The sequence below is a fragment of the Phasianus colchicus genome, chromosome 20 (genome assembly GCF_987193195.1).
Source record: "Phasianus colchicus chromosome 20, bPhaCol1.hap1.1, whole genome shotgun sequence".
Taxonomy (NCBI): domain Eukaryota; kingdom Metazoa; phylum Chordata; class Aves; order Galliformes; family Phasianidae; genus Phasianus; species Phasianus colchicus.
Genome location: NC_143455.1, coordinates 2,359,400 through 2,375,603, shown reverse-complemented (window position 1 = coordinate 2,375,603; position 16,204 = coordinate 2,359,400). Strand labels below are relative to the sequence as shown.

Here is a 16,204-nt window from a genome sequence, read left to right as displayed (position 1 = left end):
AGGGAAGGACACACCGCCCATCCTTGAAGAGGTACATCAAAAGGCATTGCCAAAGAAGGCAATTTGGGGCATTACAGTCACAATGCACCATTGCATCATTCATCAATTATGTCAAAGCCCAGCTGAAACATGGCTTTCAGTACGAGACTGCGATGAAGTGATAATCCACCCATGCCTATGAGAAAGTTCTGCATTGCATTTATCTCATTGAGAACTGTGACTTTCTGGTAAATCTGCTTAATCTTTTATATTAGGGTTTGAATTTACAAGAAATTTAGTCTGGGTTCCATCCAGAAAAGGAAGCCCTGGCATCATCTGGGTCCTTATGGTCTGCACAGTTGTGACAATCTCTACAGCATCCCCTCGGAGTGGTAATTTCAATGCCCAAAAGGGTGTTGAATTTGGAGTTGTCTAAGCGGTTTCTGTTCTCCATCTCACATTACTCCCTCCTGCAGAGCTGTGAATTGCTGCGGATTTTATTTTGTTTTGAAAGAGGGAAGTTCTTGACTTCTGTTCGCTTCAGCACCCAGATGCTTTGCTTGAAGCATATGGGACGTGGCTTCTATGGGCTCGTGGCACCAAACTGTGGACCTGCAGAAGCCTGGCTACGCTTGGTGGTTGCAATCCCCAACCTGCCCAAATGCAGGCTTGGAAGAGAAACCCAGTCTGCAGCTGGGGCAGGATGGCCTCTCATCGTGCACTCCCTGTTCCTGCTCGCCCAGTGTTTCTCCTCTAATAGGACGTCTGCACTCGAGGTTCTGCACTTCATCTCCTTCATAAAACTGATGCTAGGCAGAATACTTGGCTCAGCTCAAGCGTGACCCGCAGCCATAAATCTGCACTGCTCCCCCTGCTCACACCCCCACGGAGCTGCTGTCGCTGCCCATTTGGAGTTGAAAAACCAAACATGACATTTCCCAGGTGCAGATGTGTTTGTCTCCCCTCCCTTCCAGACTTCCTTGGCTTCTCTTTCTTTTTGAAGAGGGAGAGATTTAGCAGGCTGGGTGGAAATGGTGAGGCAGCGGCTGGCCAGGCTGAGCCCCAGGAGAGCTCAGAGGAAGCAAGCTGTCCCCATCCTGGTGCCAGGAACATGGGAAGCTCGGGGAAGGATCCTTGGGGCTCCACAGGTGCAGGAAGAGCTCCCAAAGGACAGTGAGGACAGGAGAACTGAAGATCAGCATGACGATCCCACAGTGTAAATAGGACCAGGGGGACCTTAGAGCCTTCTGACCTTTGTGAGCAGGTAGATAAGGTGCGGCACAGCGGAGGATCAAAGGTTTGGGCTCCAGACCATCCCAACCACTTGTAAGCCTCTAACCAACACCAGTTAGTTCACAAAAACAACTTGAAAATGTCCCAGGTATGTGATCCATAGAAGATCATAGAATCTTCAGATCACAGATTCATAGAACCAAACACAGAATCATAGAATGGTTTGGGTTGGAAGGGACCTCAGGGATCATCCAGTTCCAGCTCCCCTGCTCTGGGCAAGGATGCTGATTACTAAATCAGGCACTTGATCATGTTGTCCAGGGCCCCATTCAACTGACCTTGAATACCTCCAGGGATGGGGCATCCTCAGCTTCTCTGGGCAGCTGGTTCCAGATGTCGCTGAACTATTGCTACCACTTACGTGTTGTTAAAACTAATTACAAGAAAACCATTTTTTGGTGCTTTGATCTACTGCCACATGGTTTCCCAATACCCAAACACCTCCCAAGGGCTCTGGTTCTTCTTACATTGCAGATGGGGTCTGACCAGGTCCTTTCTGCTGAGCACCATGGCCAGTTGCAGTTATGGATCTCAAGACTGAGATTCATCCCCACTAAATGCAGACATTTTAGCCGATGCTCACTTAGAATCCCAGCTGCTTGGCCACGAAGAGAAGAAGAATTTCCAAGAAGGGCATTCAGAGTATGTGGGGAAAACATGTGCTCCTGAATTACCTCTGGGAGAATCCACTTCTCCTAAAGGGCATATGGCCAAGATACAATTGGATCATTCAACCTGCAGCAGCACTGAGCATCTACTCCCTCCACAGTCCAGACAAGAGACCTCCGAGCTCCTTCCCAACCCTTGTGTCCACGAGTTCACAACCACATCAGCTTACGATAGGGAGCAAGGGTGACAGAAGCCATTCAAGCAAGAGTTGCCTGGAGTTGGTAAACACACTCCTGCAAGCATTCTAGGATCACGTAATAGGAGAGCCCCCATCTGCAGGAAGGGGACTGCGGGCTCCTGGGTGAATGAGCAGCACTGAGCAGCTATGGCATGCCACGACCATACAGCAAACCTTGGCTGGCCATGTGCCCTCCTGATCAACTCATGAGGACAGAAGCGTTCCCCAGCCCTGCTCCTGTGGCATCCCCATCTGATTTTTATAGCTTATTGTCTGCTTCAGATCCAGACGCCCTGGATGGGTCTTATTTCTGCAGCTGGGGCCAGAAGACTCCTCTTCAGATTGCACAGCGATAAGGGGTGACTGGGGCTCTTTATGACATTGCTTAATGAGCTGATGACATTTTTACGAATGAAGAAAGCCCCAAGATGATTAGACCTGTTGATTCTTCAGCGATGCTAAGACTCTTTCCTGACTAACAAACCCTGCTTGCATTCTTCTCCACAGATGAAATCTTTGCAGCACATTTCCTTTTCCTGCCCTCCAACAAACTGTCCCCTCGCAAGCAGCTCCCTTTCCTTTTGCTCATCCATCGCACATTGGATGAGACTGGGGTTCCCATGGCCTGGGATGGGGCACAGATCTGGATGTCAACTGATTTTTCCCTAAGTTCAGGAGAGGGATGCAGGGTGAGGTGTGCACAAAGCCATCACTGTGTATGGCACTGCAAGAGCCAGTCCTGCCTCCTTAGAGGATAAGATGGCTTTGAAAGAGCAAGTTAAGTGTGCCAGGGTATACGGGGACTTTGTGAGGGGCTTTTCTAAAATCCCACACAAGAGGCTGTTAAGGAAACCTGGTAACTAGGGGATAAGAGGCAAATTCCCATCTTAAAACCAGGCTTGGGTGGCAGAGACAAAGGGTTTGAGCCCTGCAGGACTTGGCATGCAGGGAGGTGAATGGTGCCCGGGGCGTCATCATAATTAAATATAATAATAGTGAGCACTTTCAAAGCACTCGGTAAACATGATTAACTAATTAGTCAACTCTTTACTAATTAACCAGTCACAGGACCGGTATGGCTCAATACGCTTAATGATCCGGAGAGCGGCTGAATAGCCGGGGGCAACGTCTGTGGAGCGGGAGCTGTGCAGGGGATGGAGGGATGGATGGGGATTCTGGGATGTGCTTGCAGCAGGGCTGGGGCAGGAGGACACCATGGGCACAGCCATGCCCTGCTCCTCTTCCCCTGCCCTCCCCATGGGAAGAGACTGTCTGTGCTCCTCCTGCCTGGTGACTCCAGCATCACCCCAAGCCCTGCAGGTCACCTCCACACCTTCCCCTGCCTGCTAATGTCACCTGCTTGGGGTGGCTGTAAGTATTGCCTGGCTTTGCAGGAGTCTCCTGTAACAGCATCACTGATGCAACCAGAACAGCTGTGTGCAGCTGTGCCCACAGCTGCTATTACAACACCAAATCACACACGGCCTTCAGCCCAGCCCTAGAGGACTTTGTCTGAAGGGATGTTTTCCACCAGCTGTCCTCAGCAAGGCAGCAGGACAGGACCTGGTGGCTGTGCAGAAGGTGACGGCACCACGTGCTCTGTGTGTGGACGTGAAGCATCCCACTTCCCTGGAGCTGTCACATCTGGAAAAAGGGTCCCCTCTGCTTTCTCTTAGCTGGCCCCTGAGCCTCAAGAATGAAATCTCACCAGTGGGTGAGCGGCTCCCTGCTGCACCACCAGCTTGCCACTGGGGTAGCGAAAGGATCCAAAAGAAACACTTGGTTCTGCATTACCGAGAGAGAAAGAAAGAAAATTCTCCCATGCAGAACAGTGTTTCGAGGTCAATAGAGAAAACCCTGTGGGCTGAATACCCAATCTGGGGAGGCTGGCAGGGAGGCTTGGGGTCCGGGTGTCTGCGCTGTCACACTTGTAGCCAGGTTACCATGGCTCATCGCAGTGCATCCACACCCCGGGGGGCTGCTCCTCACCCGCATTCAGCTCCTCCAGCATTGAGGAGGATAGTTGATTTGCAGGAGAAAAGCCAACTCTTAGTGGTCCTGTCATGTCACCGCCCCGGGGGTCCACAAAGGACCAGGGGTGTGCAGCCCAGGAGGGAGCTGAGTACATGGCCCTGGGCACGGTGCCCACTCCCCTGCAGGGCTGGGACCTGAGGCACGGTGGGTGCTGGGTGGTGAGGATGACTACGGGTGGTGAGGATACAGATACGGCCATACTGCCTGACGCCCATGGGTCGGCAGCATCACCCCATGCCCCGGGCACAGGTATCACAAGGATGTGGGGGGGGTGCAGGCTTCCTGCATTTTGGGGTTTTCTTCCCAAATCAAGGCACGGTACCCAGTGGGAACGCTCAGGCTGCACTCAGCTCTCTGAGGCTCCCTGTGCTGTGCTGGGGTATTCCCAAAGGCAATGGCTGCTGCTGGGGGAGGGGATTTGAACACACCCCCCTCCTCCTAGGGGAAGGGGACTGAAAGAAAAGCTGCATTTCTTTAGAAAGCAACGCATGACTATGGGAAGGGTCCCTGTATCCATGCAGCCTCCCAGTCCCCTTTTAGTAATCTCACTTCTGGGCCCGCATTCATTCAGACTCTGCAGAGGATTAGCTGACCTTTCTTTCAGCGGTTGGTAAGCCGAGGATGTTAAGGCTTCCCAAAAATGAAGCTCTCAGGGCGCTGTCTCCCAGGAGGGAGCCCACGGGACTGCTCAGCCAGACCTCGCACTGTCTCCCTGCTCCCAAAAACGGAGGTTTGGGGATGCCGGGTGACACTAAGCAGCACTATAATAGGGGTGGCATGGCACACAGGACAAGCTGTTCCTGCACTGTGACGGAACGTTCACTCTGAAACCTAACAACGACCGGTGCCTTGGCCGGCGCTTTGCGGCAGAAAGGGCTCAAGCTGGGTCTGAGCATGAGGATTTGTGTTAAGCTCCCAAGCTCAGACGTGACAGCGTGACACACAAAGTGCTTCCCGCAGAGGGGGAATGTGCACGCGGCGGGGCTGCGCTCTCCCGGCCAAGTGGATCTGAGCATGGAGCGGCTGCTGGCCGTTCACCGAAACCCCGATGGGAGAATAAATGGTGCAAGGGGAGAGCAGGGCTTCATCCAAAGCAGAGGAGATGGAAATCATTTCTCCTCCTCCTGCTTGCTTTCTCTTTCCGTTAAGTTTGAATTGAGACACTGGCGAGGCAGAAATAACTAAACAAACCCGAACGCCGCAGCAGAAAGCTCTGAGCCAAACGCAAGCAAAGCCATTGCCATTCCTCTGCTCTTTCCATCCAGCCCAACTCTGTTATTCCACAGAAGCCTCAGTGGGGTCAGGCCATGGGATGCCGCTGTGATCCTCTTAAATTGCTCGTTTCGATGGGCAGACGGCTGCTAACGGGACTAATTTTATAGGCACCATAACCCCCCGTGAGAAGCTGCTTTACGACCCTTCACTCCCCCTGACTCGAGCTGGAGCATGGCTGCATCCTCAATGCAGCACAGAGCCGCTGCTTGCACAGCCAGCAGCATCACTAATTCAGAGAATAAAACTGTCGTATGAGATATAAATTAGGTTATTGCTTGGGAGAAGAGCTGCTCTGCTCAGCTGCTGCCGGAGAGCATCGTTGCAATTGCAGTATGGATGGCTCCAGCCCTGCTCAGCATGAGTGACATCCCACGTATTTTGGTGGCTCTTATAAGTGATCCATGTTCTGTTTCCACCATGCCCCGCTGCTGGCTGGAATCTGCACCCAAGGACACAGCAGGGGACCAGAGCCACTAGGGAGGGTGTGCAACTTGGGCTGTCCCATTGTGCTGGAGGCTGTAGGTTTGCAGGCTGCAAAGCGCTCCTCTGGTGCTGGAGAAGCAGTATTAGTGGCCCACAAGAGGAAGTATATAATCAGCGTTCAATGCTGTGTAATTACACAGAAATTACCAAGAGAAATTAATTCCAAAAGGTGAACATATGGATTGCACTGGGTTTTGCCTCTGGTTGCTTCCACTCATAGCCAAGGGCAGAATCAAAGCCAGAAGTATGACTTCTCAGTGATTTATTGCACCAAAGCATGGCTGGTGCCTATAGTTGCCCTGTGAGTGGGGATCCTTGTGCCCCATGATCCAACCACAGTGATGCTCCCAATGAGATCCAACCCCACTTCTGGGGATACTCATTACTGCTCCAACCTGCTGCATCCCAACGTGTTGTGTATGAATGGACACGCAGCAGTGGGACGCAGCTGAGGTGAGCAGGTGCAGGAAGCCAAATGGTAGCACAGGGACCCCGTGGTCCCTCCTTGCCAACACGGGGCCACCGGTGGGAAAGCAGCAGGAGATGGCTGCATGCCACAGCCGAGCCCCTTGGGAACTCATTGGCATGCCAGCACGGTAGCTGGGCACTGTGCAACACGGTGGGAGCATGTCAATGCCTCTGGGGCTTCTGCATGGCCCAGCTCCCCATGGGGAGCACCCCAGGGAAAGGGGGAACCCCATGTAACAGGTGACATAAAGAGACCTCGGGTCCCAGGGGTGGCAAAAAGGATGGATCTCAGCACGTGGCACCCCAACAGCAGTGCATGTGAGTGAATGGGACCTGCTCACTGCCCAGGACCCGAGCACAAATAGCATCACCCCAGTCAAGGCAAGCCAGCCCACTTACTGGCAGTAGGTGTATTCATTCCAAATCTACACCCACTTTGTATCCCTTTATACCAGACAGCTGCTCCAAGGGGCTGCTGGAATAAAAGAAGAACAAAGTCTGCGTGCCTTCATGCCTCCCCGCTTCCCTTAGCTGAGCTGCTGCTATTGGCGTTGTTGTTATTATTATTGTTATGATTATATGCATTTCGTTCTCTGTTCAGTAATGAATAATTTATGGCTCCGTCTCCGTCCCCTTTCAATGGATTCACTATCCGGGGAGACTCGCTGAATAATTTGGATCATTCGTTTTCAAGTGCGTGGGCTGCCGACAAATTGTTCGCCTTTCATTCCTGGGGACGTCCATTGGTCACCAATGGGGATTTCTTTGGCTGCCCCACACACGTGATGGCCCGTCTGGGGTTTTGTGGCTATGGGGTTTCTTTATTGATTGGGTAGAACGTGCTAAAGTGGAGCCTCGGTGGGGGGAGGCCATATTGCTGCAGGGATGGGTTTGCCAAATCACCACGAGCATTTGGTGGCTCCATGGAGGCTTGGGAAGAGCGAATGCTACAGAGTAGATTAAGCACTGTGTAATGTTTTAAAGGTTCGCTTTGATCAAAACTATGATGCAGCGGATTGCTAAACTTCCACAGAGCTAACTGGAATCCTGGGAATAGATGGGTTTTTAACAGACTTGCACTGAGAATGGCTTTGCCTTAGAAAACAAGCAAGCGTCAGGTGCGCTGTTAGCCCTGCTCTGCACACCAGGCCATCTGATGGCCTGGTGATACCTGACTGCAGTTCATCACAAGATGCAGCAGGGATAAGCCCTGCTCCTCACCCAGTGCTGGAGCTCAAGATGGAGCTATCCCCACAGGTACCCACGATTTGCCCAGTGATCATCTCCCAAACTTGCTGCCAGCACCACCAAAAAAATTGGGATGTGTTACGCTTGACTGTGTGATGAATTGATATCACTCCCCGCTCTCTACCCACAACATGCCTGATAATCTCACAGCCCCTCCTGCCCCACACTGCTGCCCTCCCCAATTTACGAGCAGCGTGTGAAGGACACACTGGGCTGCTGGGCTGAACCACGCGAGAATATCAGCTGAGTTACAAAAACAAACAAACCAAACCCCGCTGGGAGCCCATTTCATTTATCTTCTTTTGTCCGGTTTTGCTTCAGTGTGAAAGTCGCCCTTTCAAGCCCAGTGGTTGTGTTCCAGCCCCGGCAGGCAGCTGATCCAAAGCACTGCATCGCGAGCTTCCCCGCAGCATGTTTGCACAGTTCAATTCATTTCTAAATATTCAGCGGCGTTTCCCTCCCTCCCACCCTCCCAGGACTTTCTACCCGAGAGCCGAGGGTGTAAAGCACAGGGCCAGGGATCCTGGTGCACAGAGTCTTTGTGTGCAAACACAAGCTGCTGTTTGTATTTGCCTTCACACTGTCAGAGCCCAATTGTGCGCGCTGCAGTGCTGGCTAGCAGGCTGCCTGCAATATCCGCTCGGCCGTCCCCGCTGCCAGAGGGACGCTCCCCCTCCCCGGGATGCTTTGAAGCAAAGTGATTTCATTTCATGAGGCTTTCGTTAATCGCGGTACAATCTCCGACATTAAGCAGAACCAACTCCCTGTTGCAAAAGGACGGGAGGGTGGGTGGGGAAACAGCCGTGCTGGGGGGTCCTGTGTTCCGAGGATGCTCCGCTGCAGCTCAGCACTGGGAGGGAGGTTTAGAAAAGCACCCCATTTCTCCCATCTTCCTATTTCCCCACTGTCTTCCTGCAGGAGCGAACCGAGGTGCTGCACTGAGCTGCTGGGTGTCAAAAATTCCTTTTTCTCATTGTGCCCACTCCCTGCACCCACTACGTCCAGTTTGGACTCTAAACTTCCAGATGGCTGGCATTAAGACACTTTAAATCTCCCCTCACTGCTGCCATGAAGATCAAGTCATAATTGGCTGAAACAGAGTAGAGATGGTGATAATTCTTGTGGTCCCACAGCACGCAGCCCTGTAGGGATTAGCTGATGAAGTGACATGAGAGAGGTGATACAAGCTCTGCATTTTTCCATCCAAATCCATGAGCCCAGTGTTCAAATGTGGGGATATAAGGGCAGGGATGGGGCAGAGCAGATGGGCAGCAGCTCAGCTTCTCTGCAACCAGAAAGCTTCCCATCCCAGCAGTTTCCCACTGCAGGTCAGGATGGATTTGTGCCACTCCACCCTGCAGAGCTCAGCTGCTCGCAGCCTGCATTGCTGCCCAGCTCTGCTGCTCCTCACACTGTGTTTGCCCTTTTCCAGGTGAAACAGAAGTTCCCACCTGCACTGTCTCTGCCTTTGGAGCTGTGTGCAGGACGTGGCAATGGGCTCTTCCCCTGCTCTTCTGCTCACTGCACTCTGGAGTGATGCAGCTCCTAGGGCAGAGGGAAGGTCACATTGCACAGGAAGGGCACAGCAGCAGTTTGGGCTCTGTTGGAGCCTTTCAGTGCAGCAGGACTGCCTGTGCTTGCAGAGACACTGGGTGCTGAGCACCATCCCCAGCACACAGCAATCTCCATATCACTCCATCAGTTCTTAAATTCTGGGCACCAACAGAACAAATCCATAAATCCACAAATCCATGCCCCAGCCAAGCTGCGTGCTTGCCCCATCCCTGCCCCCTTCCAATGGCCTCATGCCATCCCAGCTCAGAACCCTTCCCCTCAACAGATATCCCCTACAGCACCATGTTCCCTCCCTGCAGGACGCAGAGTCAAGTGGGTGTGTGGCAGAGCCACACAGCTCCAACCCAGCAAGCTGCAAGCTGCTGCAGGAACAGCCTCACTGCCTCCTTATCAGTCCCCAGGGCATCCTAATCCCCCTATAAACGAAAGCTATTACAGAGAGATCTCCTTAAGAGCCCGCTGGTCACCTCCCTGTTTGGGGATATCTTGGCGTGTGGTTGGCGGGGAAAAGTGTTGTGTGCTCAGGGTGTGTGTCCATCCCTTGTGTGCTTGGGGTGATGCTGTTTGGTGCAGTCAGGAAGATGCCAGAGATAGATGGGGTTGAGCCTGGGGGCGGTGAAGCTTGCTCAGAGCTCGACCCTGCAGGCAGAGCTGTCAGTGCTCACTAGGAGGGGTTCACTGTGCTACCTGGTGGTCCTGGGGATGGGATGGGGTTATTTCTGCTGTTTGACAGCAATATGGGGTTCAGCCCGACCTGAAACTCCTCCACCCTGCAAAGCTGGAGCAAAAACCCACTGCAGCCCCAAGCCCAAGATCAGGGGATGGGCTCTGAGCACTGACAGAGCTCTAATGTCCCTGTTCAATACAGGGAGTGTGACCAGATGGCCTCCAAGGGTCCCTTCCAACTCCAGCCGTCCTGTGATTCTATGACATATTTGCAACACAAACATCCTAAGTACTCACAGCCCAGCAGGAAGGTGTGAGCCTGGGAGAGCTTTCCACAGGGCTGTGTGCTTCTCACCCTGCAGGGCTGGGAGCGCGTCCCCCCGGGCGGTCACAGGGAGTCTGCACGGCGAGGACAGTGCTGGCTGAATGAGGATGACATGCGTTGGCCCAGAAAGAGAAGGGCAGAGATTAGCCGTGGACAAGCTCAAGGGAAGGCAAGTGTCCAACCCTGAGTGCCAAGCCTGGTTTTGTTTTAGCCTTAACTGCGCTTTTTTGTTTGTTTGTTTGTTGGTGTAAAAACCTTTCTGTTGGAAATCAGTTTAACTTTAAGCTTCCTGAGAAGAAAAGCCTGTGAGAAAGCTCTGCCCATGCCTGGCTTGCTTGGGAGGCTACAATGGAAGTCTCGGCTGCTTATGGGCTCATATTTCTATGGCTACAGCACCCAGTGTGATTCCCCATGCAGAATGACCCATGGGAGCTGGGCACTGGGATGGGAGTGGAGTACAGCCCGTGGAGGCTGTGTTCCAGCTGCTGGGAAGTGCAGGGATGCTGTGCTGCTGCTTCACACCTTTTCTCCCCTGACCCCACACACAGCCTTGCTTTGGTCTTGGGACCAGGGAAAACTAAGGCAAAGGAGAACAAGACAAACCTGGATATGAGGAATGCTGAGCACTCATTGTGTCTTCCGTAGGTAACAGGTGATTTGGGCACAGAGACTCCAAAACCAGCCTGTGGCTTACTGAGACCAGCAGGGGCTGAGCATGGCCACAGGACCACCCTGGTGTCCCCAGGGCTATCCGTCAGCACCAGTTGTCTCCTTGTCCCGTGGGAACGGGAAGGCCCTGGAGGGTTTGATTTCCCCAGCTGTGATGAGGATGGAGGGGAGCCCAGGGCTTCTATAGGTAGTACTGCCACAGATCTCTCCCTGAGCTGCCACTGAAATGAGAACGGTCCACCTCAGGTCTGCCTGGAGGAAGTTTCCCATTGGGAATGAGGCAGCCCGGTCCCTGGCAAATCCCAGTCCTGGAGATGACGTTTCCCTTCAGCAGGAGGAGAGGCCGGCTCACAAACCACTCTGACACAGACACATCACAGCCTGGGAACCCACCACCGTGCACCACACCATGGAGCAGAGCCTGACACCAGCTCCGTGCGCCGGGTGCCAAATCCCATATCTGAACACACAATATGTTTCCTTTTTCTCACTGCAGCCTCACTCATTATTGCTCAGTGCTCTCCAGGCATAACACAGGGCCAAAATCCGAGATGAGCCCAGCACCTGCAGACCCCATTGACGTCAGAGCCATGTGCAGATGCCGGTGCATCTCTCCATGAAGCGCTCGGGGCGGCACTGGGGACAGTGGTGGGAGGTGATTCCCAAAGAGCCTTCAGCCTGCGTCAGCTGGAAAATGCACTAGTGGCATTTTGTGCAAGTGAAGGGGGGTTTTCCGAAGGGTTTCATGGCAGTTCTCATCTCATCATGAGCAGCTCATGAGAAATTGCGGGGTGGTTTTGATTGCATTGCATGGATTTCCCTAAATCTGGTTGAAGTCTGCATCCCTGGCTGCACTTCTGTGCATCTGCACCAGCTCACCAGCAACTGAGCTCTGAAGGCATTTCAGCTCAAACCTTTTCCAGCTGCAGGCTCCTCTCACAGGGGACAAAAAGCATTGGCCACAACCTGGGCTTTGGGCTGAGCACAGTGCAAGGGAGAGGGAGGATGCAGAGCAGAGCTCCCTGCCTGTCAGTGATTGCAGCAGCTCCTCTCCAAGCTGTGTCCTCTCTGGAGCCCGTTAGCTGCCAGGCGCCCAGCCAAAGCCGTGCTGTGAGGCCAAGCTCTTCATGGAGCAGCTATTTGCCAGGTAATACTGATGGGAACCCGCCGTGGTACAGAGTGCTGAAGGCAGGGCTCCTTCTGCCCCTGGAGGACATCTCCTTGGGCCAACCCTTGCCCTGCATGGGGCTCTTGTGGGCAGTAAGAGGTGATGCACAAAAATTCGATCTGGCTGTTGAGAAATGTTCCCGTGGGAAATTTTGACTTCTTGTCTGAAACTGCAGTGTGTTTCTGTTTTAGTCCCCCAAAAAAAGCATGAATGGGAACAAAGGTTCCATTTTGGCAGGGGGAAGGGGCTCACGAAAGAAAGCACCCCAATTTTCAAGCAAAGCAGACACATCCTGCCATTTTTCCCTTTGGTTGGAAACTCAATTTGTCCCCCCCAAAAAAGAGTAAAACCAAAGGAAAAGATGTAACCAGCTCTCACTCGATGGGCTGGGGGCAAATTCAGCAGATTTGATGAATTCACCTCCTCCCTCAGCACAGGGCACCCCCAGTGTGCAGCCAACAGCATCACCGCCAGCCCCAGTCCCTGCCCGACACCCGAGGGTCAGCAAAGGCTGATTTCCCTCTGCGTTCAGGAGAGAAACCAGGGTGGGCCGATGTCATGAGCAAGTGGGTGGGAGCTGAATGGGTTTATTGTGATCTTTATCTAGGAGGATTATTCCAGGCAGTGTGGGCTTGGAAGGATCGTGCAGTCGTTTGGCTGCGGTCGGTGTTGCAGACTGATAGGTACGGCCCCAAGGAATCTGCAGCAGAAATGGACTGTGGAAAATGGCTTTACCGTAGTTTTGCCGTTGCAAAACATTCACTTCCCAGCAAACTGTGAGGAAAGGGAAGCAAAGTCGGTGATTTTCGTTTGTAAAAGTCTGAACTGTGCATGGTGTACAAGGCAGAGGCACGACGTCCTGTTTAATTGGAAACCGGGAACCAGATTGGAAATAAACTGGAAGTGAGGGAGATGATAGATGTGCAGGGCCGGCAGTGACTGAACAGATGCATTTTGAGGAACATTTCAGGGCACTGCGAAGTAGCCCAGGGATCCAACAGTGACTACGGGGCACTGAATTTCACGGCATGTTTTCTGCAACCAAAGAACCTGCCCCGGGCTGTGAGATGGGAGGTGAGAACGGTGCTCAGTTCGCTGCCGGATAGAGGAAAGCAAACCCGGAGACAAATAGCGGCTCAGTGCTCTTTGCACACCCGGGCATCTCTCCCCGCCTTCCCCCCGGGCGCTGCGAAACGGCCGCTTCCCGGAGCGCCCCGATGTGAGCCGCAGCCCGGAGGGGGAGCGGAGCTTCTGGGGCTGAGCACCGCCGGGCACCGGGACACGGCCGGCCACATTCATCCCCACCCGATCCCGGTAAACCCGCGTCGCTGCCAGCTTTGGCCGTGCCTCAGCGTTGAAGGCGCCGGCGAAGAAATTACCCTCTGCAAGGGACACATCTGATTGTGATTTGGGGAAAAAAAAAAAAAATTATTATTTAAAAAAAAAAAAAGTCCAACTAACTCGGCCGCTCGGTTTTTGTTTGTTTGTTTGTTTGTGTGTGGACTTTTTGTTCCCTATCGTCGGAGCTGCGAATGTTTTGGAAGACGGAGCCGTGTGTTCCGCGTAAACAGGGCGGCTGCGGGCGGCGGGATGCCGGGGATGCGGAGGGGAGAGCCGAGCCGAGCCCAGCAGAGCCCAGGACGCTGCCCAGAGCCGCCGTGGTTCATTCCGAACCCCCGGCACAAGCAGGTCCCATAATACGAGGAACGAGGGCTGGAGGGGAGCCGTCAGTCGGGGATGCAGATAAACAGCCCCAACTCCCCAGCCCTGACCCAGGGACGCGCCGTCTCCTTTTCAGGGTCAGCCCTGGAGTTCGCTCTCAGCCCGGACGGCGCGGATTCCTCTCCCGAAACGGAGTGAACCGGCTCGGCCCGGCGCTGCCCGTTGGCCCCAGGGCCTGTTCCCGTCCCTCCGCCGCGTCCCGCACCTCGGGGCGGCTGCACCGGGCACGGGGCCGCGGAAGTTCTGTGGGGCTGCGGGTTCGGCAGAGCAGCCCGGCCACCTTCCGCCCCGACAGCGACAGGAGCCGCTCCCCGCTCCGTGCCGAGCTGCGGCTCCTCGCATACGCGGACCCAGCCGACGCCGCCCCGGGCTGCTTCGCGCACGAACGGGGTTTTATCGCTGTCCTCTGCCTCCCCTCTCCCTGCGCTGATCCTCTCTGCGTCCCCTGCCCTTCTTCTCCCTCTGCCCGCTGTCCCTTGCTCTGCTCCCCACGTGCCGTCAGCCGTCCTAACGCCGGTCCCCCGGTGCCCCCGACCCGGCGCTCCCGGGTCCTTCCGTACCCCCCGCCTCGCACTGAGCGATCCGTCGCTGTCTCTTGTCCCAAACTCTGACCCAAATCCCCGTCCCCCGCCGTCCATCCACGTTCTCCCGAGATCCCCGCTCTACACCCCGAATCCCGCAGTTCCTCACCAGTCCGCTCCCGGCTGCCGCGGCTCCATCCCTGCACTCCCGATCCTCCGCTCCTCGCTCGTGTCCCCGAGCGGCCCCTCGGCGTCCCCTCCTTTGCCCCGCACTTCCGCTGCCCGTGTCCCTGGATGTCCCCACGCCTCCCTCTCCCTCTCCCCGGCGGTTCTCCCTGGATCCTCCCCTCCCTCCCTCCATCCCGAGAAGCCCCGCGCCCCGTTCCTGACCCCGACCCCGACCCGGTCCCCATCCCCGCGCTCCCGGCCGCCACTCACCCACGCACTCGTTGGCCTCTCGAGCGGTCGCCCTCTGCCAGGGCCGGTCGTAGTGGAAGGGTTTGCATCGGTCGCACTCGGGCCCGGCCGTGTTGTGCTTGCAGTCGCACACCAGGTTGTCGTCGCGGTCGCGGACGCAGCGGGACGCGTGCCCGTTGCATTTGCAGCGCCCGCCGACCTGCAGGTCGGACACGGCGTAGAAGTAGGAGTCGCGGGCGAGCTCGGAGTCGTCCTCGTTCTCGTCGCCGAAGGTGTGCAGGCGGCTGAAGGTCACCTTGATGTCGGTGGCCGTCACCCAGTCCTGCAGCACGGGCGAGTTGTCGAAGTCGTGGGCGGTGGGGCGGCCGTCCAGGGTGCTGAAGGCGATGAGGCCGCCGGAGAGGGGCCGCACGTCGGTGTGCGAGTCGGTGCAGATGGCCTCCTGCTCGTTCTGCTTGGTGATGGCGGCGCGGCTCGGCTTGTTGTACATCTTGCGGCACTGCGTGGAGTAGAACTGGAAGGGCACCCACGTCTTGCCGTAGTCCATGGACTTGTAGATGGCCATGGACTCGGGACGCGGCGAGCAGAACTGCAGGCTCACGTAGGTCACCTCGAACTTCTTGCCGAGGGACAGTGTGAGGGTGACGTTGTGCGGGTACTGCACGTAGCTGTCGGACTGCCAGCACGTCAGGTTGTGCGGGTTGTTGAGGTCGGTGAGGAAGGAGGGCGGGTGGGCGCGCTTGGGGTCGGAGGCGTTGCAGAGGTGGCACGAGCGGACCTGCTCCTCGCCCTTCTCTGTCACCACGCAGTACCTCGACGGCGGCTTCCCGCAGGTGCTCGACACCTTCACCTCCTTGCCGAAGGCCGAATTGACGAAGTCGGGGATGCAGCGGCGGGGCAGCCCGTGCTCGTCGTAGCAGGGGTCGGGCTGCGCCGTCTGCACGGCGAACATGTTCAGCCCGGGGTAGCCGCCTCGCAGCGGCTGTGCCAGCCACGCGGCCGCCAGCAGCAGGGCGAGCGGCCCCTCCGCGCCCCTCCGCGGCATCGTGCGCGGCGCAGCGGGGCTCTGAGCGGGGCGGCTCGGCCGGCGGAGGCGGTGCGCGGTGCGCGGCTCACGGAGCGCGGAGCATCGCCCGCCCCGCGGCCAAACCCCGCGGAGAAAGGGAGAGCGGAGAGGCGACGGCCCCACAAAAGTGCCGCTGGCGGCGGGGCTGGGTCCCGCCTGCCTCCCGCCCCGGCTCTCGCACGGAGAATGACTGGCGGTCCCAGCCCCCGCCGCGTTTGAGGTCATGCTAAAGGAGTGACATTGCGCTCAAGGAACAGAACAACGACATCCACTGGCGGCTCAGCCAGAGACACGCACAGGCGTCGGGGTGTGTGTATGGGGGGAGGCGGGGGGGGGATGGGAACGCAGCCCGGGGGGCCTCCTCAACTAGGCGGCGGTCGGCGCCCCGGGGGAGCGGGCATGAGCCCGGCTTCCCCCTCGCCGCTGGTCCCCTCGCCCCACGGTTCGT

General features: G+C 55.9%; 1 protein-coding gene across 1 annotated transcript in view; it reads right to left on the bottom strand.

The window, feature by feature from the left end:
- NTN1 (netrin 1) overlaps positions 1–15,921 on the bottom strand; it is a 49,838-nt gene extending 33,917 nt beyond the window's left edge. The window contains exon 1 of the mRNA XM_031599192.2: positions 14,712–15,921. Coding sequence (XP_031455052.1) covers positions 14,712–15,735 — 1,024 coding nt within the window. The 5' untranslated portion in view covers positions 15,736–15,921. The remainder of the gene's footprint in view (positions 1–14,711) is intronic.
- Between the last annotated feature and the right edge of the window lie 283 nt (positions 15,922–16,204).